At 43.8% G+C, this 27,884-nt stretch overlaps 1 protein-coding gene across 2 annotated transcripts in view; it reads right to left on the minus strand.

Moving 5' to 3' along the window:
* The window catches only part of LOC123747821 (1,5-anhydro-D-fructose reductase-like), a 143,315-nt gene that overhangs the window by 51,490 nt on the left and 63,941 nt on the right, over window positions 1–27,884 (minus strand). For both annotated transcript variants that reach the window (XM_069331359.1, XM_069331358.1), the window contains exons 5-6: window positions 17,149–17,237; window positions 10,540–10,612 (exon numbers count right to left, since the gene is read on the minus strand). In XM_069331359.1, the coding sequence (XP_069187460.1) occupies window positions 10,540–10,612; window positions 17,149–17,237 (162 nt within the window). The remainder of the gene's footprint in view (window positions 1–10,539; window positions 10,613–17,148; window positions 17,238–27,884) is intronic.

The following is a 27,884-nucleotide window of genomic DNA, read 5'->3' on the forward strand; positions in this document are numbered from 1 at the left end:
GAATATGATAGAAACAACTTGGCCACCATCAATATATTAGAGAGAGCAGCTTCTGTGGCTAGCAGGAACTGATCCAGACTTCTAATCATGAGAGACTTCAACCATGGGAAGATAGATTGGGGAACAGAGACCCACATGGAGGCCCAGACACATGGAGAGCTAAGCTGCTGGATGTGGTAACAAGAAACTTTCTAAGTCAACACGACCAGGGCTCGACAAGAATGAGAGGAGGGGATGAACCAGCCTTGCTTGATCTGATATTTACCCTAAATGAGTCGGATATAAGGGAAGTTAAGTTGGAAGCCCCCTTGGGAATGATTGATCATAGTGTGATCAATCTATGGGATATACATTGGGACACAGAACTCGGAACCAAGTCCGTACAAGACATGATGGACTATGTCACCCAAAAATGTCAGGAGGCTGTAAGCAGGTTTGTCCCAGCCCAACAGGAAAAAACAGAGAAGCAAAGGAATGTATGAAAGCAAAGGAGCTGAACAAAAGGGCATGGAGCAACTTCCGTAATAACAAAACACCAGAAAGTAGAGAGAGATACCAGAGAACCAGGAACGAGTATGTCAGTGTGAGAAGAGCAGCTGAGAAAAGGTATGAAAATGATATACCTAATAAAGCCAAGACCGAACCAAAGCTACTACACAGGCACATCAGGAGGAAGACAACAGTGAAGAAACAGGTGATGAAACTTAGGGTGGGCGAGGACAGGTACACAGAGAATGACAAAGAGGTGTGTGAAGAACTCAACAAAAGGTTCCAGGAGGTCTTTACAATAGAACAGGAAGATGTCACGGCGCTAGAAGAGGTGGCAGCAAACCAGGTGACCTTGGATAGGTTCGAAATTACAAAACATGAGGTCAAGTAGCACCTATTGGAGCTGGATGTGAGAAAAGCTGTTGGGCCGGATGGAATCTCGCCATGGATATTGAAAGAGTGTGCAGGAGCACTTTGCTTACCACTCTCTACAGTGTATAGTAGGTCACTAGAAACGGGGGACCTACCAGAAATATGGAAGACTGCTAATGTAGTACCAATATACAAAAAGAGTGACAGACAAGAGGCACTGAACTACAGGCCAGTGTCCTTAACTTGTATACCATGCAAGGTGATGGAGAAGATTGTGAGAAAAAACCTAGTAACACATCTGGAGAGAAGAGACTTCGTAACAACCCATCAACATGGGTTCAGGGAGGGTAAATCTTGCCTTACAGGCTTGATAGAATTCTATGATCAGGTGACAAAGATTAAGCAAGAAAGAGAAGGATGGGCGGACTGCATTTTTTTGGACTGTCGGCAAGCCTTTGACACAGTACCCCATAAAAGGTTTATTCATAAGCTGGAGAAACAGGCAGGAGTAACTGGTAGGACGCTCCAGTGGATAAGGGAGTACCTAAGCAATAGGAAGCAGAGAGTTATAGTGAGGGATGAGACCTCAGAATGGCGTGAAGTCACCAGTGGAGTCCCACAGGGCTCTGTGCTTGGACCTATCCTGTTTCTGATATACGTAAATGATCTCCCAGAGGGTATAGACTCATTCCTCTCAATGTTTGTTGACGACGCCAAAATTATGAGAAGGATTAAGACAGAGGAGGACAGCTTGAGGCTTCAAGAAGACCTGGACAAGCTGCAGGAATGGTCGAACAAATGGATGTTAGAGTTTAACCCAAGCAAATGTAATGTAATGAAGATAGGGGTAGGAAGCAGGAGACCAGATACAAGGTATCACTTGGGAGATGAAATACTTCAAGAGTCCGAGAGAGAGAGAAAGACCTGGGGGTTGATATCACGCCAGACCTGTCCCCTGATGCTCATATCAAGAGGATAACAGCAGCAGCATATGCCAGGTTGGCTAACATAAGAACGGCCTTTAGAAACTTGTGTAAGGAATCTTTCAGAACATTATATACCACATATGTCAGACCAATCCTGGAGTATGCGGCACCAGCATGGAGTCCATATCTAGTCAAGCATAAGACTAAAATGGAAAAGGTTCAAAGGTTTGCCACCAGACTAGTACCCGAGCTGAGAGGTATGAGCTACGAGGAAAGACTACGGGAATTAAACCTCACTTCTTTGGAAGACAGAAGAGTCAGGGGGGCATGATCACCACATTCAAGATCCTCAAGGGAATTGACAGGGTTGATAAAGACAGGCTGTTTAACACAAGGGGCACACGCACTAGGGGAAACAGGTGGAAACTGAGTGCCCAAATGAGCCACAGAGATATTAGAAAGAACTTTTTTAGGGTCAGAGTGGTTGACAAATGCAATGCATTAGGAAGTGATGTGGTGGAGGCTGACTCCATACACAGTTTCAAGTGTAGATATGATAGAGCCCAATAGGCTCAGGAACCTGTACACCTGTTGATTGACAGTTGAGAGGCGGGACCAAAGAGCCAGAGCTCAACCCCCGCAAGCACAACTAGGTGGGTACAACTAGGTGAGTACACACACACACACACACACAGGTTCAAAGATTTGCCACCAGACTAGTACCCGAGCTTAGAGGTATGAGCTACGAGGAGAGACTACGGGAATTAAACCTCACTTCGCTGGAAGACAGAAGAGTTAGGGGGTACGTGATCACCACATTCAAGATTCTCAAGGGAATTGGTAGGGTAGATAAAGACAGGCTATTTAACACAAGGGGCACACGCACAAGGGGACACAGGTGGAAACTGAGCGCCCAAATGAGCCACAGAGATATTAGAAAGAACTTTTTTAGTGTCAGAGTGGTTGACAAATGGAATGCATTAGGAAGTGATGTGGTGGAGGCTGACTCTATACACAGTTTCATGTCGATATGATAGAGCCCGATAGGCTCAGGAATCTGTACACCTGTTGATTGACCATTGAGAGGCGGGACCAAAGAGCCAGAGCTAAACCCCCGCAAACACAACTAGATGAACTAGGTGAGTACACACACACACACACATTCACACACACACAAATGTGCGAGTGACACTAGCAAATGTAGTAAAGTTCAAGAAAGTATTCCTGCAGCAGGATATGACTGTGGACGAGAGAATGAGGGCAGCCTCTATGAGGAGGGAGCGCAGGGGGAGAGAATGGAATCAGGGAACCACAACCCCGAACCCTACAATCACAAGAGGGGTAGTGGGGAACCCCTCCATAAGCAGTTCAAAAGCCACAGTGAGAGAAGCACCATGCCGACCTTCCTCCCAAAAGACATTTTACCTTCCCCAACCCTTACCAGTCTACGCACACAAGGAGCCCACCTAGGGCACACTTCCCCCACTCCACCCACCTCACCCCAGGACCTCCCTTTTTCCCCCCTCCCCAGGACCTCCCTTCTACCCCCCTCCCCAGGACCTTTCTTCTCCCCCCAAGCCCTCCCTTCTCCCCCATTCCCTCCCTTCTCCCCCACCCCCAAGCCCTCCATTCTCTCCCACTTCTCTAAGATTTCCATTCTTCCCCACCCCCCTAAGTTCTCCCTTCTCCCCCCCCCCTAAGATTTCCCTTCTTCCTCTCCCCTCTCAGCTCTCCCTTCCCCCCCACCCCCCAATCCCTCCCTCCTCTTCTGCCCCCCCCAAGCTCCCCTTCTCCTTCATCCCCCCAAGCCCTCCTTCCTCTCATACCCCCGAAGTCTCCCGGTTCTCCCACACTCCCCCAAGCCTCCGCTTCTCACTCTCCCCACTATACCTCCCTCTCTCACCCACCCCTCAAGCCTCCCCCTCTCACCCACCCCTCAAGCCTCCCCCTCTCACCCCGAGCTCTATCTTCTCCCCCACCCCCAAACCCGCTCCCTCCTCCACCACCCTCCACATACCAGACTCTCCAAGCCTCCCCCACACACACAAGATCCCCCAGGTCCGACCATTACTAGGTCCGCCCATTCTGGTGCCTTCTTGTTTCCCTGTTTCAGGGAATCAACAGAAACTGAAGAAAGACAAAAGAGAGTTAGTGTCAGGGTGATGCACTCGAACACTTATGGGATCACAAGCAAGGCAAGTGAACTAAGGGAAAGAGTACAAGAAGTGAACCCAGGTTAAATCGGACTCACGGTAATAAAACTCTCAGGAATCATAACGAACGCGGTGTTTCCCCAGGACAACACAATTATAAGGAAAGAGAGGGAAGGAAAGGGAGGAGGCGGAGTGGCCCTACTAATGAGAAAGGAATGGAGTTTCAAGGAGATGGCTATACTGGGCTGCGAGGGATTCAGAGACTACATAACAAGCACCATGGCAATTGGAAGACCAAGAACAGTAGTAGCAGTGATATACATAACCCTCCACCAAATGACAGGAGATCCAGGCAAGAGAATGACAACAAAACCATGGCAGTTAACACTATAATTGAGATATTTATAATATTGTTTAATTTTATTACACTCTGCTCTAAATTATTACAGCAGTGTGTAATAATTTACACTCTGCTGCCTGTACAAATAGATCTCATCTACTCATCATAGGGGACTTTAAATGCAGAGAGATAAACTGGGAGGATAAGGAACTGCATGGAGGTGAGGATATATGGAGAGCTAAACTATTGGCAGTTGTGACAAGAAACGTCTTAGGCCAGCATCTCAGAGAACCCACAAGAATGAGAGGAAAAGATGAACCAGTAAGACTTGGAGTTAAAGAACTTTGTAACACATCATCAACATGTGTTCAGGGATAACAAGTCCTGCCTCACAGGATTAATTGAATTCAACGACCCGGCAACAAAATCAGGCAAGAAAGAGAGGGGTGGGCAGACTGCATGTTTTTGAATTGCCAGAAAGCCTATGACACCGTACCACACAAGAGACTAATGAAAAAGCTGGAGATGCAGGCAGGAGTGAAAGGGAAGATACTTCATTGGATAAGGGAGAACCTAAGCAACAGAAGACAGCGAGTCACTGTGAGTGGCGAGGTCTCAGATTGGTGAGACGTCACTAGTGGAGTCCCACAGGGGTCAGTCCTTGAACCTATACTGCTTCTGATATGTGTGTGTAAATGAATTCCCTGAGGGTATAGAATCGGTCCTCTCATTGTTTGCCGATGATGGAAAGGCTGCGCATGCACTGCATTTCACGCATGAAAGGCTGCGTAAAATGCACCTCACAACACTGGAAGACAGAAGAGTTAAGGGAAGACATGATCACTACCTACAAAATTCTCAGAGGAATTGACAGGGTAGATAAAGATAAACTGTTTAACACGGGTGGTAAGCGAACAAGGAGACACAGAGTACCCAAATGAGCCAGAGTGACGTTAGATAGAACTTTGTCCTTTTGTTGCCTCGTTTAGTTTCCATGGCGATTGTTTGCCTGGTCCCACGACTTTTGTCACATCCAATTCCTCCAGTTGCTTCCTTCCTTCGGGTGTCACTGTTATTTCTGTGATGCTTTCTTGTGGAATTTTCCGTTCAGTTTAGGCTCTAAGCACTAGTGACTAATCAGGTTCCAGCTTGAACACTTCATTTATTTATTTATTTATTTATTTATTTATTTATTTATTTATTTATTTATTTATTTATTTATTTATATACAAGAAGGTACATTGGGTTTGTGAGAATACATAGCATAGTACAGTATTTACACTCTTGTAAAGCCACTAGTACGCGCAGTGTTTCGGGCAGGTCCTTAATCTAACAGATAATTTTAAGAAGGTAAATTCTATCACAATTAATAAAATGATAACAAATACATTGCAAGAAAAAAAAATGAGATGAGAGAGATTAGTAAGTATATTAAAGCACATTGGTATATTAAAGCTCTGATTGATTACATTGACAGCTTGATTGGTAATTTAAACAAGATTAATAGACACCATACAGCAGATTGACAGCACATATAAGAAGACAGCAATGATCACAATGATAAAGATGTTCAGATTGGGTACATAAAGATTAGGAGATTGGGTAGCAATAGATACAGTGCAATTTTAAAGCAAAAGGTAAAAAACTATGAAGATAAAATTAGGTACTTTTTAGTAATGTTTTTGAATGACTCAAAAGTTGGACAGCTTTTCAATTCAATAGGGAGTGAGTTCCATAGACTGGGTCCCTTTATTTGCATAGAGTGTTTACACAGATTAAGTTTGACTCTGGGGATATCAAAGAGATATTTATTTCTGGTGTGGTGATAATGGGTCCTATTACATCTGTCCAGGGAGAGTTTCAGAGCAGGATTTGCATTTAAGAACAGGGTTTTGTAAATGTAGTTGACACAAAAGAATTTGTGGAGTGAGATTATGTTTAGCATGTTTAGGGAGTTAAACAAGGGGACAGAGTGTTGTCTGAAAGCAGAATTTGTTATTATTCTGATAGCAGATTTTTGCTGGGTTATGATTGACTTGAGGTGGTTTGCAGTGGTTGAACCCCATGCACATACCATAATTAAAATAGGGATAGATTAGTGCATAATATAGAAAGATGAGAGCAGAGTTAGGTACATAATATCTGATTTTGTATACATATGCGGTATACAAGGTTCTGGAGGATTCCTTACACAGGTTCCTGAAAGCTGTTCTGAAGTTAGCCAGCCTCGCATATGCCGCAGACGAAATTCTTTTTATTGTGGCTTCATGAGCAGGTTTGGTGTGAAATCAACTCCTAGATCTTTCTCTCAGTCCGTTTCATTAAGTATTTCATCTCCTATTCTGTATCCCGTGTCTGGCCTCCTGTTTGCACTGCCTAGTTTCATTACCTTGCATTTACTTTGCTTGAACTTTAGTAGCCATTTGTTGGACCATTCATTCAGTCTGTCCAGGTCATCTTGTAGCCTCCTACTATCATCCTCGGTTTCAATCCTCCTCGTAATTTTTGCATCATCGGCAATCATTGAGAGAAACGATTCAATACCCTCTGGGAGATCATTTACATATATCAGAAACAGTATAGGTCCAAGGACTGACCCCAGCGGAACTTCACTTGTAACGTCTCGCCAATATGAGACCTCACGCCTTACATTGACTCGTTGTCTCCTGTTGGTTGCTTAGGTACTCCTTTATCCAATGGAGTACCTTCCATTTCACTCCAGCCTGCATCTCCAGCTTTTTCACTAGCCTCTTGTGTGGTACTGTGTCAAAGGCTGTCTGACAATCCAAAAATATGCAGTCTGCCCTGAACCCATGTTGATGCTGTATTACAAAGTTCCTTCGCTCCAGATGTTCCACTAGCTTTCTTTGCACAATCATCTCCATCTGCTTGCATTGTATGCAGGTTAGGGACACTGGCCTGTAGTTCAGTGCCTCCTGTCTATCCTCTTTCTGGTATATCGGGACTACGTTAGCTGCTTTCCAAATATCTGGCAGTTCCTCTGTTGTCAGTGATTTGTTATACACTATGGAGAGTGGCAGGCACAGTTCCACTGCTCTTTCCTTTAGTATCCAAGGGGAGATTCCATCTGGGCCTATAGCCTTTGTCACATCCAACTCTATTAAGCACTTCCTTACTTCCCCACTGGTAACCTCAAACTCTTCCAGTGGTTCCTGGTTAACTATTCACTGTCTTATCTCTGGAATTTCTCCTTCCTCTAAGGTGAAGACCTCCTGGAATTTCTTATTCAGTTCCTCACACACTTCCTTGTCGTTTGTATCGAATCCTTCTGCCCCTATCCATAATTTCATAACCTGTTCCTTTACTGTTGTTTTTCTCCTAATGTGGCTATGCAGCAATTTAAGCTGAGTCTTTGCCTTCCTTGCGATGTCATTTTCGTATTGTCTTTCTACCTCTTTTCTCATCCTGACATATTCATTCCTGGCACTCTGGTATCTTTCTCTGCTCTCAAGTGTCTTGCTATTCCTATAGTTTCTCCGTGCCCTTTTACTTTGCTGCTTAGCTAGCCCACATCTATGATTAAACCATAAGTTTCTCATCTTCATTTCACTGTTTTCCTTTTGGACTGGGACAAACTTGTTTGCTGCTTCTTGCACTTCTACGTGATGTAGTCCATTATGCCTTGGGCCGTCTTTCCCCTGAACTCTGGTTCCCATGCTGTATCTGTTAAGAATTTTCTTATCTCCTCATAGTTTCCCTTTCGGAATGACAGCCTTTTGTTTTCAGTACCCCTGTGGTACTGAAAACGCCAGTACACTGTGATCACTCATTCCTACTGGGGTCTCAAAGCCGATTTTTCTTATTTCGGAGTCGTTTAGAGTGAAGACCAGGTCGAGTCTCGCTGGTTCGTCATTGCCTCTCATCCTTGTGAATTCTCTGACATGCTGGGTTAGAAAGTTTCTAGTCACCCCCTCCAATAGTTTGGCTCTCCACGTATCCTCGCCTCCATGCGATTCCTTGTTCTCCCAGTCAATCCTTCCGTGGTTGAAGTCCCACATGATGAGAAGATGATATTTCCACAGGCAGCAGAGGCTGCCCTCTCAATTATAGTGTTAACTGCCATGTTGTTGTTGTCATACTCTTGACTGTGTCTTCTGTCATTTGGTGGAGATTTATATATCACTGCTACTAGTATTCTTGGTCCTCCCATTGTCATGGTGCCTGCTATATAGTCTCTGAAACCCTCACAGCCCGGGATAGCTATCTCCTTGAAACTACATTCCATTCTCATTAGTAGGGCCACTCCGCCTCCTGCCCTACCTTCCCTCTCTTTCCTTATTACTGTGTACTCCTGGGGAAACACGGTATTCGTTATGATTCCTGAGAGTTTTGTTTCATTGAATTCTATTACATCTGGGTTCATTTCATGTGCTCTTCTCCTTAGTTCACTTGTCTTGCTTGTGATCCCATCTATGTTCGAGTACATTAACCTGAAACTGACTTTCTTCTGCTTCTCCTCTGGGGGGACCTGGCGGATCTGGGGTGAGCAGGGGCTGGGAGGAACTGGTACGGGGAGACTGGTGAATGAGGAAGGGATTGGGAGGGGGGGGTAGGTGAGAGGGGGAGGGGAGGGGAAGGTGGGTGGGTGAGAGGGGGAGGACTGGGGGAAGAGTGAGAGGGGGAGTGTTGGGGGGTGGGTGAGAGAGGGAGGGTTGGGGGGTGTGGGAAATGGGGAGACTTGCGGGGGCATGGGGGGAGGAGAGGCTTGGAGGGGGCAGAAAAGGGGAGGGCATGGGAAGGCGTGTGGGGAAAGGGAAGACTGAGGTGGGTGAGGAAGAAAGGAGTGGTGGAGAGGGGAAGGCTTAGGTGGGGTGGGGGAGATTGGGGGGCATAGGGGGGGAGGGCGAGAATGGAGGGCTTGGGGGTCTGAGAGATGGGAGGGCATATGGGAGAAGGGAGGGCTTAGGGGATGGGGGAAAAGGGAGGTCCTGGGGAGAGGGGTGAGTGGGAGGAGGGGGGAGGGTGCCCTAGTTGAGTACTTCGTGGGGGGATTTCAGGGAATGGGGCAGGTGAGGTGTCTGTTGGGTTGAATGTGGGGGTGGTGCCCCACTCCTTGTGACTGTTGCACTGTTTGAGGAGGGTTCCCCACTCCCCTCTGGGATTGTAGGGTTCGGGGTTGTGGTTCTCTGATTCCCCTCTCTCCCTGCGCTCCCTCTCCCCCTGTGTGTATGTCTGTGTGTAAATACACTACAAATTATAGAAGAATGTGTATTCGATATATAACGTCGTCACTCCATTCTGTCATCCTAACGTCATCCTAGCCATTCTGTTAAAGTAATATTTGACATACAAAAAAAGATATAAGATCATACTGAACAAAAGTGACGTAGTTTGATGCCCGGGTCGCTAACAGTAGCGTGGGTCACTAACAGTAGCGTGGGTCGCTAACAGTCGCGTGGGTCGCTAACAGTAGCGTGGGTCGCTAACAGTCGCGTGGGTCGCTAACAGTAGCGTGGGTCGCTAACAGTAGCGTGGGTCGCTAACAGTAGCGTGGGTCGCTAACAGTAGCGTGGGTCGCTAACAGTAGCGTGGGTCGCTAACAGTAGCGTGGGTCGCTAACAGTAGCGTGGGTCGCTAACAGAAGCGTGGGTCATCTAACCGTAGTGCGGGTCGCTAAAAGTTCCGCGACACTCAATGTTTGGCTTCAGTCGACAGACCATTAATCATTGTGAATTGTCTATTGACCATCTAGAAACACCCGACAAGGACGACAAGGAATAAGAGTGTTGTACGTCTCTGTTGTCTTGGAGGCATGCATCAAACAATGACTTCAACTGTTCAATAATATTTATAATCAGCCTCATTATTTCGCCATTATTCAGGCAATGAGGTACCATCGTCATGAATCTGAACCGTATTACAACTGCTCCTCAGAAGATGAAATGTATAAAATGATGAATACTGTTGTATACATGAAACATTTTACGTCTTTGAACAGACTGAGGATGGTAATTATAACTACGACTATTGATCTAAACTTAGCTAACCACTCACCTAATACAGATTCTTTATGAAAACCTTGACAAAATATCTTCTTGGTACTAACAATGCAGAGAATTGTTTTAGAAGGTAACCTTCAGAAGACAGCACACCCTCAGGAGAGACAGGAGACCTTGGGCAAGGCTTGTGACAGGAGAGGAAAGGGAAGATGATGACTTTACACCAGGTACAGCTTAGTAACAATATCTTAATGTGTGTCTTAGTAATTTGTCTAATATAATATGAAGGTCCACGTTACCTTTAATTATACGCTGAACTTGATCAGCGTTGAAGTTGGACAGTCCAATGTTCTTGGCCTTGCCGGCAGCAACCTGAGGGAATAGGAGCAGTGGTCAGCAACGACCTTACAAACACAGACACACACACACACCTTCCCTGACACATCACAACCTTACCTGCCCATCACCACCTTCCCTGCCCATCACCACCTGCCCTGCCCATCACCACCTGCCCTGCCCATCAAAACCTTCCCTGCCTATCACCACCTTCCATGCCAATCACCACCATCCTTACCCATTACCAGCTTCCCTGCCTATCACCACCTTCGCTGCCAATTACCACCGTCTCTGACCATCACCACAATCCCTGCCCATCACCACTTTCTCTGCCCATTACCACATTCCCTGCCTATCACCTCCCTCGTTGCCCATCAAACCCTATGCTGCCCATTACCACCTTCCCTGCCCATCACCACCTTCCCTGCCCGTCATTATCTTCCCTGCCCATCAAAGCCTTCCCTGCCCATCACCACCATCCTTGGCCATCACCACCTTCCCTGCCCATCACCACCTTCCCTGCCCATCACCACCTTCCCTGCCCATCACCACCTTCCCTGCCCATCACCACCTTCCTTGCCCATCACCACCTTCCCTGCACATCACCACCTTCCCTGCCCATCACCACCTTCCCTGCCCATCACCACCTTCCCTGCCCATCACCACCTTCCCTGCCCATCACCACCTTCCCTGCCCATCACCACCTTCCCTGCCCATCACCACCTTCCCTGCCCATCACCACCTTCCTTGCCCATCACCACCTTCCCTGCACATCACCACCTTCCCTGCCCATCACCACCTTCCCTGCCCATCACCACCTTCCCTGCCCATCACCACCTTCCCTGCCCATCACCACCTTCCTTGCCCATCACCACCTTCCCTGCACATCACCACCTTCCCTGCCCATCACCACCTTCCCTGCCCATCACCACCTTCCCTGCCCATCACCACCTTCCCTGCCCATCACCACCTTCCTTGCCCATCACCACCTTCCCTGCACATCACCACCTTCCCTGCCCATCACCACCTTCCCTGCCCATCACCACCTTCCCTGCCCATCACCACCTTCCCTGTCTGTCACCACCTTCCCTGCCCATCACCACCTTCCCTGCCCATCACCACTTTCCCTGCCCATCACCACCTTCCCTGCCCATCACCACCTTCCCTGCCCATCACCACCTTCCCTGCCCATCACCACCTTCCCTGCTCATCACCACCTTCCCTGCCCATCACCACCTTCCCTGCCCATCACCACTTTCCCTGCCCATCACCACCTTCCCTGCCAATTACCACCTTCCCTGCCCATCACCACTTTCCCTGCCCATCACCACCTTCCCTGCCAATTACCACCTTCCCTGCCCATCACCACCTTCCCTGCCCATCACCACCTTCCCTGCCCATTACCTCCTTCCCTGCCCATCACCACCTTCCCTGCCCATCACCACCTTCCCTGCCCATCACCACCTTCCCTGCCCATCACCACCTTCCCTGCCCATCACCACCTTCCCTGCCCATCACCACCTTCCCTGCCCATCACCACCTTCCCTGCCCATCACCACCTTCCCTGCCCATCACCACCTTCCCTGCCCATCACCACCTTCCCTGACCATTACCACCTTCCCTTCCCATCACCACCTTCCCTGCCCATCACCACCTTCCTTGCCCATCACCACCTTCCCTGCCCATCACCACCTTCCCTGCCCATCATTACCTTCCCTGCCCATCACCACCTTCCCTGACCATTACCACCTTCCCTGCCCATCACCACCTTCCCTGACCATTACCACCTTCCCTGCCCATCACCACCTTCCCTGCCCATCACCACCTTCCCTTCCCATCACCACCTTCCCTTCCCATCACCACCTTCCCTGCCCATCACCACCATCCTTGCCTCTCACCACCTTCCCTTCCCATCACCACCTTCCTTATCCTTAACAGTCTTCACTTTCCTTTACCACCTTTCTCTACCACTCACTACCCTTCACTTGGTTCTCTCTACTTCGCTAGATTTCCCGTCTCCTTCATCATCCTTCCATATACCCTTCACCAGTCTCCCTACTCATCATCTCCTTCTCTGCCATCCACCACCATGACTGTCAGATCCATCTTTCTTCATGAAAGCCAGACAACATCGCCTATGAGGTGCCTCACAGTGCTGAAACAACAATAACAACAAGAACCTCTCAGAGATCACAACATTTTCCTGAGATCAGTTAATAACATTGAATATTAGATTAAAAAAATATATATTTAGCCACTGAAAAAAAGATTTGCTAATGTAGTTTTAAAAAATATATATTTTTAATGGCTTTATTACATTCATTATGGCTTTAAATCTCTTTTAGGGTGGTGTGTTATCCTTGGGCTGTCCCAGGCATCCGGAGATGGCCCTGTGTTGTAGGCATGTTTGTAATGGTACTACGGCCAAAGTTATGAGAAGTAGAAAATTTGATAACTCTGTCAATTATATATAGATCAGTATATTATGGTGTATGTTGTACAGCGAAATCACTTAACGTGATATAACAATGAGAAAATCAGTAGGAGCCATGAGGAGGATTCGAACCTGTTCACTTAGTACTCCCAAGCTTGCGCCTTAGACCACTACACCACGACATGGTCAGAAGCAATACAACCTGAGATTCCACTGAATCCTCTAGGATTCCTGAGGCTTACAACTAAAGCCCAATCAGGGTTTTAAGCATTGTCCACATGGACCATTAAGCAGAGCGCATGGGGCCATTGCTTAAAATCCTGATTGGGATTCTGTTGTAAGCCTCAAGAATCTTATAGGATTCAGTGGAATCCCATGATGCATTGCTATGTTGAGGCGTGGTGGTTTAGGGCCCTAGCTAGGTAGTACCAAGTGAGCAGGTTCGAATTAATCTTATGGATCCTACTGCTTTCTTCATGGTGTATATTAATTTAATATTTACTATTTTTGCAACATATTTAGCAAGGTGCAAGCAAGCAAGGTGGCCCTACCCAGCGGGTAGGGCCAAAAATTATCGCGGTAGGTCAAAAAATGTCCCTGTAACGTTCCCTCTTGAACTTTGTAACCCCGAAAAGCCTTTGCCGTTCCGTACCCTAGACCATTCCCAATGTAAAGTTGGGAGAAGGACGCCCAAAAGCATCTGGCTTCAACCTCAGACAGACAGGCATTCTCTCCTTTAGATATACATTATAAAGTAAATTCAATTTCTTGACTACCAGCTCCATCTTTCCTCATACAGGGAAGACAACAGCTGTTATGACAATTAACAAAAAACAAGGCTCTCTCAGAGATCACAAAGTTTCTGCACACAACCAGACTATCAACGTATATGACTATATACACAACATTGAAACAATAACAAAATGCTACAATGTTTAGACATCGCTAAATCACTACATATTTAACACACACATCAATATATCAATAGCCTGATTACTCCTAGCTAGGCACATTATACAATTTACAAGACCAAAACCAAATTTATGTCCCTTGTGACATGTATTGCCAAAGACCATCAGTAATAATGTAGAACACGAGCGCCCCGGCCCCTAGACTTGTTAACACCTCACCTCATCCATCATGGAATATACTGCAAAGCCTAACTTACATTCACTTTTCCTTTGCATCTCATAAATATTGACAAAAGCTTCATCGGTCCACATCTTCTAGACACACATACAAGGTCGAACTTCTTCTTCAGAGAATAATATCAATATCTATCAGAACGTACAACTGTTTTTTGAAACCCGTCCACAGACCCAGTCCATTCCACTCAGCTGTTGAACCAAAAACGCCTCCAAATATTATAACATGCTGTTTATTCAAAATAAGAATTTTCTCAAATATAAATTAATACTACTTATTATTAGCATACTATGCTCATTTAGGCATTGTCAACGGATTTGGACACACTCCAGAAGTGGTCTGAAAAATGTCTGCTAGAGTTTAAACCAGGCAAATGCAATGCTATGAGGTCTGGAACAGGAGTGCTAAGACCGATACAGAAGTAGAATATGAAGGGAAGACAAATTCTTCAATCAGAAAAGGAGAAGACCTGGGAGTGGACATAATCCCAACATCTGAAGCTAGAAGCCCACATTAGCTGAATAACAACAGCTGCCTATGGCATATTTGCCAACATCTGTGTATCCTTCAGAAAATTAGAAGAGCTTTCCAAGCTGATAACAGCGAGGGTAAGACCCACTTTTGAATATGTGTTCCCGTCATGGAACCTTTACCTTATAAAGGACAAGGAGAAACTAGGAAAGGTTCAAAGATATGCAACGAAACTCGTTCCGAGCTGAGGGGAATGAGATTTGAGGAAAGACTGAGAGAAATTAACTTTAGGAAAGAGACATCAGGTCTCTTCAGGACATCAGGGAGTTATAGAGACATCAGGAAGAACTTTTTCATTGTTAGAGTTGTCAGTAATTAGAATAGGGTAGACGCAGAAGTCCTTGAAGCTATATCTATTCCAAATTTTAAATGTAAATATGATAAAAGCATAAGAAATGAGTCAGTGCATCAATCTAAGAACGTTCGGAAAGCAGTGCTAGGTGCCTAGCTCGACCCTGCAAGCAAATTTTAGTGAAAACATTCACTCTCCCAACACACACACACACACACACCAATGATGATTTTTGGCACTGCCCGCCAGCAACACAGCAAAATATTTTAAAAACAATAATTTCAAATGTAATTTTTTCCTTGTAGTACTGTACACCAATATACACTGATCATGGAAAATAAACACAAAACTTCTGCTTTCATTCATTTGCCCATAATCGCATCCAACAGACACTCCACCCTCAGCTCTAAGGTTTCTGGAGCCTCACCCCTGTCACAAAGTAAATGGGGGTAACTATTCTATTTTTAAGTATGATGAGCTCATACACTGATGAGTTCCAATCACCGGCGAACACCAACAGGCCCGTGGTAGACAATTTTATTTGTTACTAGAGGAGTACCAGGCATTGTCCAGGTCTGTCTCTGTATCTCTCAACTGTCAATCTCTCTATCTATCAACTGTCAATCTCTCTATCTATCAATCTATTCACCTATCCATATACCTATCTCTATATCCAATTATATACCTGTATATCCATCCATCTACCTATCCATCAATCTTCCCACCCACTTATCCATCTATTCATCCATCTATACTTCCACCTATCTATCCATGCATCTATATGTCAATCTAAGTATAAATTTATCCATCTATCCATCAATCCATCTATCAAAATATCCAACCATCATATCTATCTACATATCTTTCTTTCCATGGATGTATCTATCTATCAATCCATCCATTCAAATGCCTATCCATCTACTCATCTCTCCATCCATCAATCCCTCCGTCTATGCATCCATCTACTACTGTTTAACTCTGCCTCTGTGTCAGTTTCTCTCTCTCTCGGCCTTTGTCCTTGCTTTTGCGTCTGTTTGTCCTGTCTCTGTCAGGTCGTCATCTTCGCAGTGTGTAATACTAAAAAAAAATTAGTAGCTATCCCATTTACTTTGAAATGGGTCCTTATCTTTAGAAAACATTGAAGCTGTGTGAGGATAGTATTTATGCCACTATGGTCAAATTATGTATAGCAGGATTTTCCTCCCTGAGATCAGTGAATTAGGGTGTACTTTAATATAAGAAAAAATATGGTTTTAAAATGTTTGTTTTCAAAATATTTAGCTGTACGGTTGGCAGGCTGCGCAGGTGGGGTTCATAATGTGGCCACAGCACGCCATTCCCTTTTGAATTCTGGCGACCTCGACTAGCCTATGTTCATTCCGCACCCCAGATCATTCCTTCTATCAATTGGTTGAGGCTAGCCTCGAGCGTCAGGCCTCCAACTCTGAACAGACGGACGTTCAAACAGACCTTTCCTTTGATAGTTATTGATAAGAGAGAGAGACAGAAAAACAGATGAAAACTGCGACAAACAAACAGACAGACATACAGACAGACAGACAGACAGACAGACAGACAGACAGACAGACAGACAGACAGACAGACAGACAGACAGACAGACAGACAGACAGACAGACAGACAGACAGACAGTAGATTGATGGATGGATAGATAAATACTGATGGATAGAGGTATAGCTTTATAGGTATACTGATGGAGAGACAGAGGTATAGCTTTATAGACAAGTAAATGGAGTAATGGACAGAAGGATGGAAAGATTTATAGATATTTAGATAGATTAAAAGATAATTTTATAGATGAATCGAAAGATGAATGAATAGATGGATAATCGGATGGAAAATAAAATACTTAACCTCATCTTATTTTCAAGACAAGGAAAACAGTCATTGTTTAACATGCATCAAGAGGGCAAAAAGCATAGTATTAGGCACAAATAAATTAACTTACTCTCGTAACTATTTGTTCAATGATCAATTTCAGAAATACACTTTTTCTTTTACAATACAATGTCAGTGAATTTAACCCAATAGGGAAAATTTGTTGTTGTATGTGAACTTTTACCAGTGGTGGTAAAGTTTCAAGATAACCTGTGCTTCTAAGGCTTTTCAGAAGGTGGAGAAGTAGGTAGAGAGGTTGAGGATGACTTTACCTGTGCCTCCATGCCCCTCCAGATACCGAGAATGTCGGTCGTTGGATCGAGTATAATTTCATGTGGGAACGAAGTATCATCATCCGTTCCTGCAACAGACACTTTGTTAAGTTGTGAGTACAGTAACAGTTCATTGTAGGTAAGAACACAATACACCAAACCACCGCCGTTCTTCACCACTGCCCGAGCGTCAAGGTGAACCCAGTTATCCGTAGTTGCCTTTCTATTTGGATTTTTTGTTTTGTTTTTTACCTCTTCAAACTCTTTTTGTTTATTAATTCCTCATTACTCTCTGGATCAGTCCACTTTTCTTCTCTAACAATGAATTACAAAGACTCAAACAGTTCTTCATGTGAGAGATGTGTCAAGCTTCTGCCTAGTCTGTTCTCAGCTCCGTTTGTGAGTTTGGTGAAGGTGTTGGCATTTGTGAGTTAGACGAAGGTGTTGGCGTTTGTGAGTTTGTCGAAGGTGTTGGTGTTTGTGAGTTTGACGAAGGTGTTGGTGTTTGTGAGTTTGTCGAAGGTGTTGGTGTTTGTGAGTTTGTCGAAGGTGTTGGTGTTTGTGAGTTTGTCGAAGGTGTTGGTGTTTGTGAGTTTGTCGAAGGTGTTGGTGTTTGTGAGTTTGTCGAAGGTGTTGGCGTTTGTGAGTTTGACGAAGGTGTTGGCGTTTGTGAGTTTGACGAGAGTGTAGGCATTTGTAACTTCGATAAAGGTGTTGGTGAGTAGGGAAATTCATGGCTACAACCGTGCGCAAGCACCTGGTCAGGTGAGCGTAAGGCAATCCGTCTCAGCTCTGGTGAGTGGTGCCCTGCGCGTGCGGTCGTGAGGTTAAGAGGTGGTATGTTAGCGTAGGGTGAGCACCTGTGGTGCACCTGTCCTGATGTGTGTGTATGTATGTGGGTGTGTGTGTGTTGCCCTGCTCGCACGGTCGTAGTCCCAGTGGTTACCTAACTTACCTAGTTTTACTTACTAGTTGTGCTTGTGGAGTTTGAGCTTGGGGTTCTTTGGTCCCGCCTCTCAATTATCAATCAACTGGTGTACAGGTTTCAGACTCCACTGGGTTCTATCATATCTATACTTGAAACTGTGAATGGCGTCTACGTCTACCACATCATTTCCTAATGCATTCTATTTGTCTACTACTCTGACACTGAAAAAAAAAAATTCTAATATCTCTGTGGCTCATTTGGGTACTAAGTTTTCACCTGTGTCCTCTTGTTTGTGATCCACCCGTGCTAAAGAGTTTGTCTTTGTCCACCCTGTTAATTCCCCTGAGAATTTTGTAGGTGGTTATCATGTCTCCCCTTACTCTTCTGTTTTCGAGGGACGTGAGGTTCAGCTCCTTTAGCCTTTCCTCGTAGCTCATGCCTCTCAGTTCCGGGACGAGTCTGGTTGCATACAGCTGAATCTTCTCTAACATTGTTTTGTATTTAACTAGATATGGACTCCAGGCTGCAGCCGCATATTCCGGGATTAGTCTGACATAAGTGGTATACAGGGTCCAGAACGATTCCTTACGCAAGTTTCTAAAGGCAGTTCTTATGTTGGCCAACCTAGCATATGCTGCTGAAGATATCCTTTTGATGTGGGCCTCTGGGGACAGGTTCGGTGTGATATCTACGCCCAGATCTTTCCCTCTATTTGACGCTTGCAGGATTTCACCTCTCAGATGGTACCTTGTGTTCAGCCTCCTGCTCCCTTTGCCTAATTTCATTACTTAACACTTTCCTCAGTTGAACTTTAGTAGCCATTTTCTAGACCATTCCTCCAGTTTGTCCAGGTCTTCCTGTAGTCTCTGTCTCTCTTAATCTGTCTTGACTCTTCTCATAATTTTTGCATCATCAGCAAACATTGAAAGGAATGTGTCTATACCCTCGGGAAGATCGTTTAAATATATTAGAAACAGGATGGGTCCAAGTACAGACCTGTGGGACTCCGCTGGTGACATCTCGCCACTCTGATGTCTCCCCCTTCACAGTTACTCTCCGTTTCCTGTTGCTTAGATACTGTCTTATCCACTGGAGCACCTTACCTTTTACTCTTGGCTGTTGCTCGAACTTTTGTAACAGCCTTTCTTGGGGTACTGTGTCAAAGGCTTTCTGACAGTTCAAGAATATGCAGTCTGCCCACCCTTCTCTTTCTTGCCTAATTTTCATTGTTTTGTTATAGAATTCTATTAAACCTGTGAGGCACGATTTACCATCTCTGAAGCTGGTGATGTGTTACAAAGCTATTCCCCTTCAGATGCTCTATGAGCCATCTCCTCACGATTTTCTTCATCACCTTGCATGCTATATGTTACGAACCTTACCTCCTGTGGAGGTTGGTTTCGGTTGTAAAATGTTGGTGGCCACAGGGAGAGTGTATATTAATATAAATCTCCAGCCGCGAGAATTACTCGAGAGGCCGCGAGTAATCATTATTACTCCGCCCAGTAAAGTAGCGCCTTCTCAGCTGGAGATCATCAGAAATAATGTGAACTTGAATAGCTTTACTATGTAAGGGAAAAATGGACTCTATAAAAAGTATGCATGGGGGAATATAATAAATAAAATCATTAATGTGTTTGATAGCATATGTAAAGAGTAGAGTATTAAGGAGCGATGAGGCAAGAGAGGGGGACGCCATCTTGACTGAAGGGGGAGGTGTAGCACTGCTGACCGTTCCTGCTATTTGAGGGGTTTTCTCCGGCCGTTCAGTCAGATAAGCCTGTCCTTCTCTATATCCAGGCTTGCAAGATTGGGTAGAGTAATATTGCAGAAGTTGGAGAGGTTTTATAAGAGTCCAGGTTTCCTAGAGGCAAAAGTATATGTGTCGTTGGATGGTAGCGGTTTGTGGCTGGGTGCATGACACCAGGAATGGGACAGTGAGCCGTGGGGTGGTCAGAGCCACTTGAGTTAAAATACATAGTGATCTTATGTTGTAAGGAAAACACCTTGTTAAATGCAATCCTGTGACTTGTACGTATAAATTTGTGACGTGTACTAGGCTGTTTCCCTTACCCCTCATACTACCTAGACAACATTGTAAGGACCACCACCACCAAACTCTCACTAGCTCTCTATGACAACAAAAACGTATCACGGCTGATAACAACAGTAACACACCCCCGTGATAGAATTGGGTAGCCTGTCTGAGAGCACCTCACATATTGAGCAACCTGTCCTCTTAAAAAGAACGTCGCTTTTGGCCGTTTGCCCGTATGGCCGAATTTGGACGTAATTTGAAAATGAAAAAAAAATTAAAATAAATTTGGGATTTCTTTTTTCAACAACAGTAAGTTAAGGGTCCTCTGATAGGTTAGGTGGGCAGGAAATTCTCATAAAGTTTCAAAACGTTATGAAAAACGTGAATTTAAAGTGTCCTCTTATAACCTCTGCGCGTACGCCGGACGACTCAAATAGAAAACGGAACAGAACGTCACTTTTGTGAGTCGATTTCATTTCAAATTACGTCCAAATTTAGCCATATCGCGCATACCAGCCAAAAGTGACGTTCTTTTTAAGAGGACGGGTTGATTGAGCAGCTGATCGAAAGCCTAATAAAAGTGGATAGCCTGTAGATGTAACCTGATATAAAAATTGTGTAGCTTATTTTTTTTTTTACTTTAACTTGTGTAGAAATTTAGAATATTTTAATATTAGTATAATATAAATATGTACTTCATTACTTATTTATGTACATTTTATTAATCTTTATGAAAAGTGATTTAAGAATTTTTGTGCGTGTTCTAGAGTGCAAAAAAATTACCAGTTGACAGGGTAGTCAAGTAAACTAAGCACTGTCTTTATCAGTTTTCAAAACAAATTCTCAGCCTAAAAAGAGAAAGGTGGGTGCAGAATTATAAATTGTGTTGGAGTCTGCTGTATCTTAGCACACTAAAAAATGGATTTGGTAGCACAACAAATTGTCGACAATCCTAGTGTTGAGGGTTTGAAAGCGGCAAAAAAGTCTATCCTAGTGGCTGTTGGCAAGCATTATGGACTATTATTGCACATGGGAATGGTGAAGACGGAACTGCTAAGAGAGATAATGACGCACTGGGTAGATGATTAAATTCTCCCACAGGAAATATTAGAGCAGTCCCCGTCCACCAGTGGTGCAAATGTTGTAACTACAGGAAAGGTAGAGACTCAGATGCAGTGGCAGGCAGAATTGTAACTAAAGAATTTGCAGTTTGAGGCAGAGCAAGCTCAGTAGAGGCAGAGCAAGCTCAGAAGAGGATAGATGCAGAGCAAGCTCAAGAACTAGCTATGAAGAGGTTAGAAGTGGAGCTAGCTCAGAAAAAGAAAGAGTTACAGATTAGGCTAGCAGATTTGGGAATTAGATCAGAAAATACCGGTGTTGACGATTTAGGAACACCTGGGCAGTTAAAGATTCACAAAAATGTCAAGTTTCCTCTATTCTGTGAGTCTGACCCAGACCAATTCTTCATACATTTTGAAAAGTTGGCACAGAGTATGGAGTGGCCTGAAACACAATGGGTATCTCTTCTTCAAGGTGAGTTGGTGGGAAAGGCACAGAAGATATTTGCAGCTATGCCTTTGAGTAACAGTTTTGACTATGATAAGGTAAAAGCAGCCATCCTTACTGCTTATCAACTTGTTCCTGAGGCTTATAGGCAGAAGTTTAGACAACTGAGACGAGACCCAAGTCAAACCTTGGAAGAATTTGCACAAGAGAAATATCACATGTTTAATAAATGGTTAGATGCAGAAAAAATTATGGATCTGGACTCTCTTAAAAATTTACTCCTAGTAGAAGAATTTTTATCTTGCATACCTTCTAATGTGGCTTTGTATTTGGCAGAGAAATTACCCAGAGATATCTATGAGTTGGCTAAATTAGCAGATGAATATGAGTTGATGCATAAAGTAACTTTTAAAAATAAAATTCAATCAAATAGACAAGGATCTGGTCAAGTAGTAAACTCCTCAGTCAGATTTGGGTCCCACATGTACCCAACAGCAGGTCAAGGAAGCACTTTTTCAAAGGTGCCCGGTGGTAAAGAGAGTAATGTGAAACCCAAAGAGGATCACACCAGTAATAAGCCTCACCCAGAGTTGAAACAGTGTTCCTACTGCCATAGGAAGGGTCATGTTGTTAAGAGTTGGTTTCTCCACCCAGAAAAGAGGCCTATGGCACTCAGTGTGTGAGGGGAGGAAAACCAAAGGTGTAACAAAAATAATGGGGAAAAAAGCACTTGCTATAAATCATTTTGGAGAGTTTATATCAACTGGGAAATTACAGTGTGCAAATGGTTTGTGGCATGGTGTTAAAATTTTGAGGGATACAGGAGCATCCCAATCTTTATTACTAGCGAGTGTGTTACAATATATACAGTCTACAGAGACTGGGGAGGTAATGATTATACAGGGAATCACTGGAGATTTCCAAACTGTACACTTGAGAGAAGTAAACCTAGACTGCGATTTTTTTAAAGGCAAAAGTTTAATAGGTGTTAGTCCTAAATTACCAGTTGCTGGCAATGATCTAATTGTGGGGAATGATCTTGCTGGTAATAGAGTTAAAAGAGATGACCACCCAATAATGCTAACTAAGCCAGAGGTGATTAGGGCATGGACAGATCCTGAGGACAAGGTAATGTACCCAGCATGTGCCGTGACCCAGTCAAAATCAGAGTCTCATATATCACAAACTCCCAATAATGCAAGTTAGGAGACAAAATTAGAGGTTAACAAATCAAATAGTGTAGTGGATCTTTGCGACACTTTTATGGCCAAGTTGGAAGAAGCAGATGGGAACAGGATGGGGAGCACCTCCACCAGTAGACAAGTTTCACACCCAAACCCGCTACAGAAAGCCAATCAGTTAATTGCAAAATGGGCTCAGGTTTCCAGCCTTGGAATGTTACCAGCTAGCACTAGGGAGAAATTGCGGGAGAGGTCCACAGACAGAAATGCTCTCATAAATTTCATGTTGAGCAAGCAACATGATGAATGTGATGTTCCATATACAGAATATGAATTGGATGCAGTCCTCTCCAGGGGCAGGAGCACTGGTCCTGGTGAGGACGGTATCACCTACGATATTCTAAGAATCCTACATCGTGTACCCGGTAACCCATTATTAGAATTGTTTAATGCCAGCTATGTCACTGGGCAGTTGCCTGTATCATGGACCACCAGTCTTACGGTACCTGTACCAAAGCCTGGACAACCTGATGCTTTCCGTCCCATCTCACTGACCAGTTGCATGTGCAAAACCTTTGAGAGAATGGTGCTTAATAGATTATTGTATAGAGTTAAAGAGCACATGTCACCTGATATCAATGGTTTCACACATGGTAAAAGTGTACACAACTGTACCCCAACCTTTCTTACTGTTCATGGAGATAAAAGGCACAAGTACACAACATTTCTTGATTTAAAAAATGCCTTTGATATTGCTAATAGGGAAGTGATTATGTATGAATTAGCGAGAATGGATATAGGGGGACATTTATTACAATGGATACGAGGCTATCTTACCAACCGGAAGTCCTCTGCACTGTTCCAAGGCTACAAGAGTGAAACTAAAGTAATGCAACTAGGCACCCCACAAGGAGGAGTACTTAGTCCTACCTTGTTTAATGTTCTAATTAATGCTTTACTAAAATCAATCCCAACTAGTCCGGCAAACATCACTATCAGCTATGCAGATGACATCCTTGTGCATACTAAAACCCACCGCGAAATGCAAACAGTCTTAAATTGTATACATACAGCTTGTGAGAGCCTTGGTCTTGTAATCAACGCTGCTAAAACTAAGGTATTTAACAGACAAATTGGCAACCGCAAAAGTGGACCACGAAAACTTAAGATAGACAACATACCAATAGACTATGTCTCTTCTTTCAAATACCTTGGAGTCTCTGTCCCTTGTACCTCAACTGCAGTCAATAAGTTACATCAACAATGTAGAGACAGACTCAAGGCTCTCAGAACTGTAGTGGGGTACAGCCCGAAATATGGTGTTAATATTAGAATAGCAAGAATGATGTATTTAGCGTATATAAGGTCTCTGATAGATTATCATGCACCAGCTTTGGTCCTGCAGAATGGCAAAAGTATTGATAGACTGGAAAAAATGCAAAATGAAGCACTCAGAATTATACTTGGCTGTCCTATAACTACCAAAGTTCTCAACATGCGGAAAGAATTAAATATACTTAGCATTCGAGATAGAATATTTTAAATTAATCTTATGATGGGACTAAAGCTGCTGCGTGATAACAAAAACAACATTGTGTCAGTTGCACTGTTAGAACACATACGAAATGGAACTAGCGAGTCTAAATGGATTCAAAGAACTGCCACTCATATTAAAATGATGGGACTGCACGATGTATATACAGATGAAAGAGTACAGCACTTCCACCCTGGCAGATAGTACCTTTTGACATCCTGACCCCTGCATACCCCACCAAGAAACTAATCACAAGCAACCCTCATGCTCAGCTTGCTGCTAAATTAAGCACCATAGAGCACATTCACAATATACAAGCTGAAAACAACATTGCACAGACCATATACACTGACGGATCACTCAATACAGCTACAGGGAGGGCAGGAAGTGCTGTTATTGCTCATCACCCCCGATGGCAGCACAATTCAAAGAAATATCCGAATTAGTAACTGGGCGTCCACAATGCAGGCCGAGTTGGTAGCGATACTGGTAGCACTCGAAATTATTGACAACACTGAAGTAGACAGCTTAATTATTTCTGACTCCCTATCCTCACTACGAGCAATAAACAGTTTGCAATCAAGTAATAACGTGCTTGTCTTGGAAGCTAGACGTAGATATGTAAGAATACTTAGCAAGAGGGTAAATATAAAAATGTTGTGGATTCCTTCTCACATTGGCATGCAGGAACATGACAAAGTTGACGCCCTTGCTAAGGCTGCAGTAAATAAAGACAGTATTGAATGGAATCTTGAGTTATCAAATAGGTCCCTTAAAAGTGTCATTAGACGAGAACTCCTAGATGGATTTGAAGAAAGTAGAACAGTGCAAACTGGAACTAGTAGGTCCATTGTTCATCACAATGAAATGTGTGAAGTAAAACATGTGTATGGGGCAAGTAACAAAGTCAGTAGACTAACAGATGTTGTCACTAGCTCGTATAAGACTTGGCTACAAGTATCTCTGGCAGTTCGGCTTGTATAGGGATCTAGATGAAGTAAAGTGTAAAGTGTGTGGACATGGGCTGGGACTCACACTCGAACACTATATCTTGGATTGTTGTAAAATTGAGCCTTTTAGAGATAAATCTAAGCTCACTCTGTATGATATGGCAACCTATCTTATTACCATGGATAAATTACCTGAAATCCTTGCACTGTATCCACATTTTACTTCCAGTAGATGAACGACATATGAGACTCAGAAACAAGTAGTGTATTGTGAGGACTAATAATAAACAGAAGCTCCCCTATGACTCTGTAATATCCCCATTGCCCAAACTATTATGTATTAACGATAAGACCTACCATTAATGTATGATGACTTACTGTAAATATGTAGCTCTTGTAATAGCACTTTCTCTGTAACTAGCTGACATTGTATCTATAAGGTGTGAAGGATTGAAGAAATTGTTTATGTAATAATGCAAGATGAGGTCTGATAAAGACCTTTTGTGCCCTCTGTAATGCTTTTGCGCTACCGCTCACAGGATGAGAATGGGGTGCACAATAAACTAGCCGCCTTCGGCGGCAACAATCAAAATCAATCCACCAAACCACCTAGGAAAAGGGGTAGGGGAGAGTGTAGTCCAGTTACCACATCTGGCTCTTCAGACTTGAGATCAAAATCAAATTTTATTCATCAGCAAAGAACTGATCCTACGTTGACTGACTTGCATAATAAGGCAGTAACTGAACTAGAAGCAGAATCGGAGGCTATGACTTATTACTACACTAAAGAGGTGTTGATGCGGAAGTGGAGACCTAGGAGCTCACCTGTGTCACACACTTGGGAGTAGTTAATCAAGTAGTCCTACCGAGGGGTTATAGAGAAAAGGTGCTAAGTGTAGCCCATGATTTCCCAATAGGCGGTCATCAGGGTATTGCAAAAACATATAATAAAATAAGCAAGTACTTTGCCTGGCCTGGATTAAAGAAAGATGTCATCCACTATTGTAATGAATGTCCAGTATGTATAAAAACTGGCAAACCAAACCAGGTAATACCAAAAGCTCCTTTATAGCCAATTGTGGTATCCGAGGAACCTTTTACCCATATTATTGTTGATGTAGTAGGCCCATTGCCTAGAACCAAGAGTGGTAATATGTATATCATCACCATGATGTGTCAGACTACACGCTTTCCTGATGCGTTCCCTGTGAGAAATGCTACAACGAAAGTGGTAGTAAGGCACATAATGAAATTTTGTACTATTTTTGGTTTACCAAAAGTAATACAGACAGATAATGGGGCAAATTTCACTTCCAAAGGTTTTCAGCAGTTGTGGGGAGTTTGGCATCCTCCATAAGACATCCACTACTTACCATCCTGAGAGCCAAGGTGCTTTGGAAAGGATGCACCAAACCCTTAAGCAAATGCTGAGAACTAGTTGCATGGAAACTGGCAGAGACTGGGATGATGGTCTTCCACTGATGCTCATGGCACTGAGGGATACTTATCAGGAGTCCCTGGGGTGTTCACCCAACTCATTAGTTTTTGGCCATGAGGTGAGACGTCCACTAACCATCTTAAGAGATAAGTTGGTTGGAAATCCAAAAAGTGTTGTGCAGGTAAACTATATTCATGACTTACAAGATAAGTTAAATAAAAACAGGGCTAAAGCCATAATTCATCTTAAAGAAGCTCAAGGAAAAATGAAGGCACAGTACGATAAAAAGACAAAGCAACGACATTTTGAGGCAGGTGATAAAGTGGTGGTACTAATGGCCTGACAGGGACCAACATTGTTGCATAGGTTCCAAGGTCCTTATACAGTGATAAAGAAACTCAGTCCCATCAATTATGTAATCCAAACACCTGATCTCAAGAGAAAGGAAATAGTAGTGCATGTGAATAGGATGAAACTAACACAGAAGGGAACTACCAATACCAACCAGGTGCTTAGTGTAGCCCATGTAGATGAGAATAATGGGGAATGTGATTTTAATAGTGTACCTAATGCTCATGTACCTTATTTTAGCAATGGGGAGTGGTTGGCTAATGTCCAGAAAATGGTGGAACATTTGTCATCAGAGCAGAAGCAGGACTTGGAGCAGTTGCTGACTTCTCATGCAGATATCATTGGCGATATTCCCACCCAGACTACAGTTATTCATCACGACATCGAGGTGACCGACAACCAACCAGTCAAGTCACACCCATATAGAGTCAACCCTACCAAGTTAAATCTCATCCAGAAAGAAGTCGACTACATGCTTCAACATGGATTGGTGAGACCTAGCAGCAGCAGTTGGAGTAGTCCTTGTATTTTGGTTCCAAAGAAGGATGGAACTCAGAGGTTGGTCATTGACTACCGTAAGCTAAATGTAATGACTGTTGATGATAATTTTCCAATGCCTAGATTAGATGATTGTATTGACAGTGTTGGTAAAGCCAAGTTTGTAACTAAACTAGATTTGTCAAAAGGGTACTGGCAAATTCCTTTAACACCAAGAGCTCGGGAGATGAGTGCATTTATAACTGCAGGTGGGTTGTATGAATTCACTGTAATGCCTTTTGGGCTGAAAAATGCCCCAGCAACTTTCCAGCG

Source organism: Procambarus clarkii, chromosome 25 (assembly GCF_040958095.1).
Source record: "Procambarus clarkii isolate CNS0578487 chromosome 25, FALCON_Pclarkii_2.0, whole genome shotgun sequence".
In the NCBI taxonomy this organism is placed as follows: domain Eukaryota; kingdom Metazoa; phylum Arthropoda; class Malacostraca; order Decapoda; family Cambaridae; genus Procambarus; species Procambarus clarkii.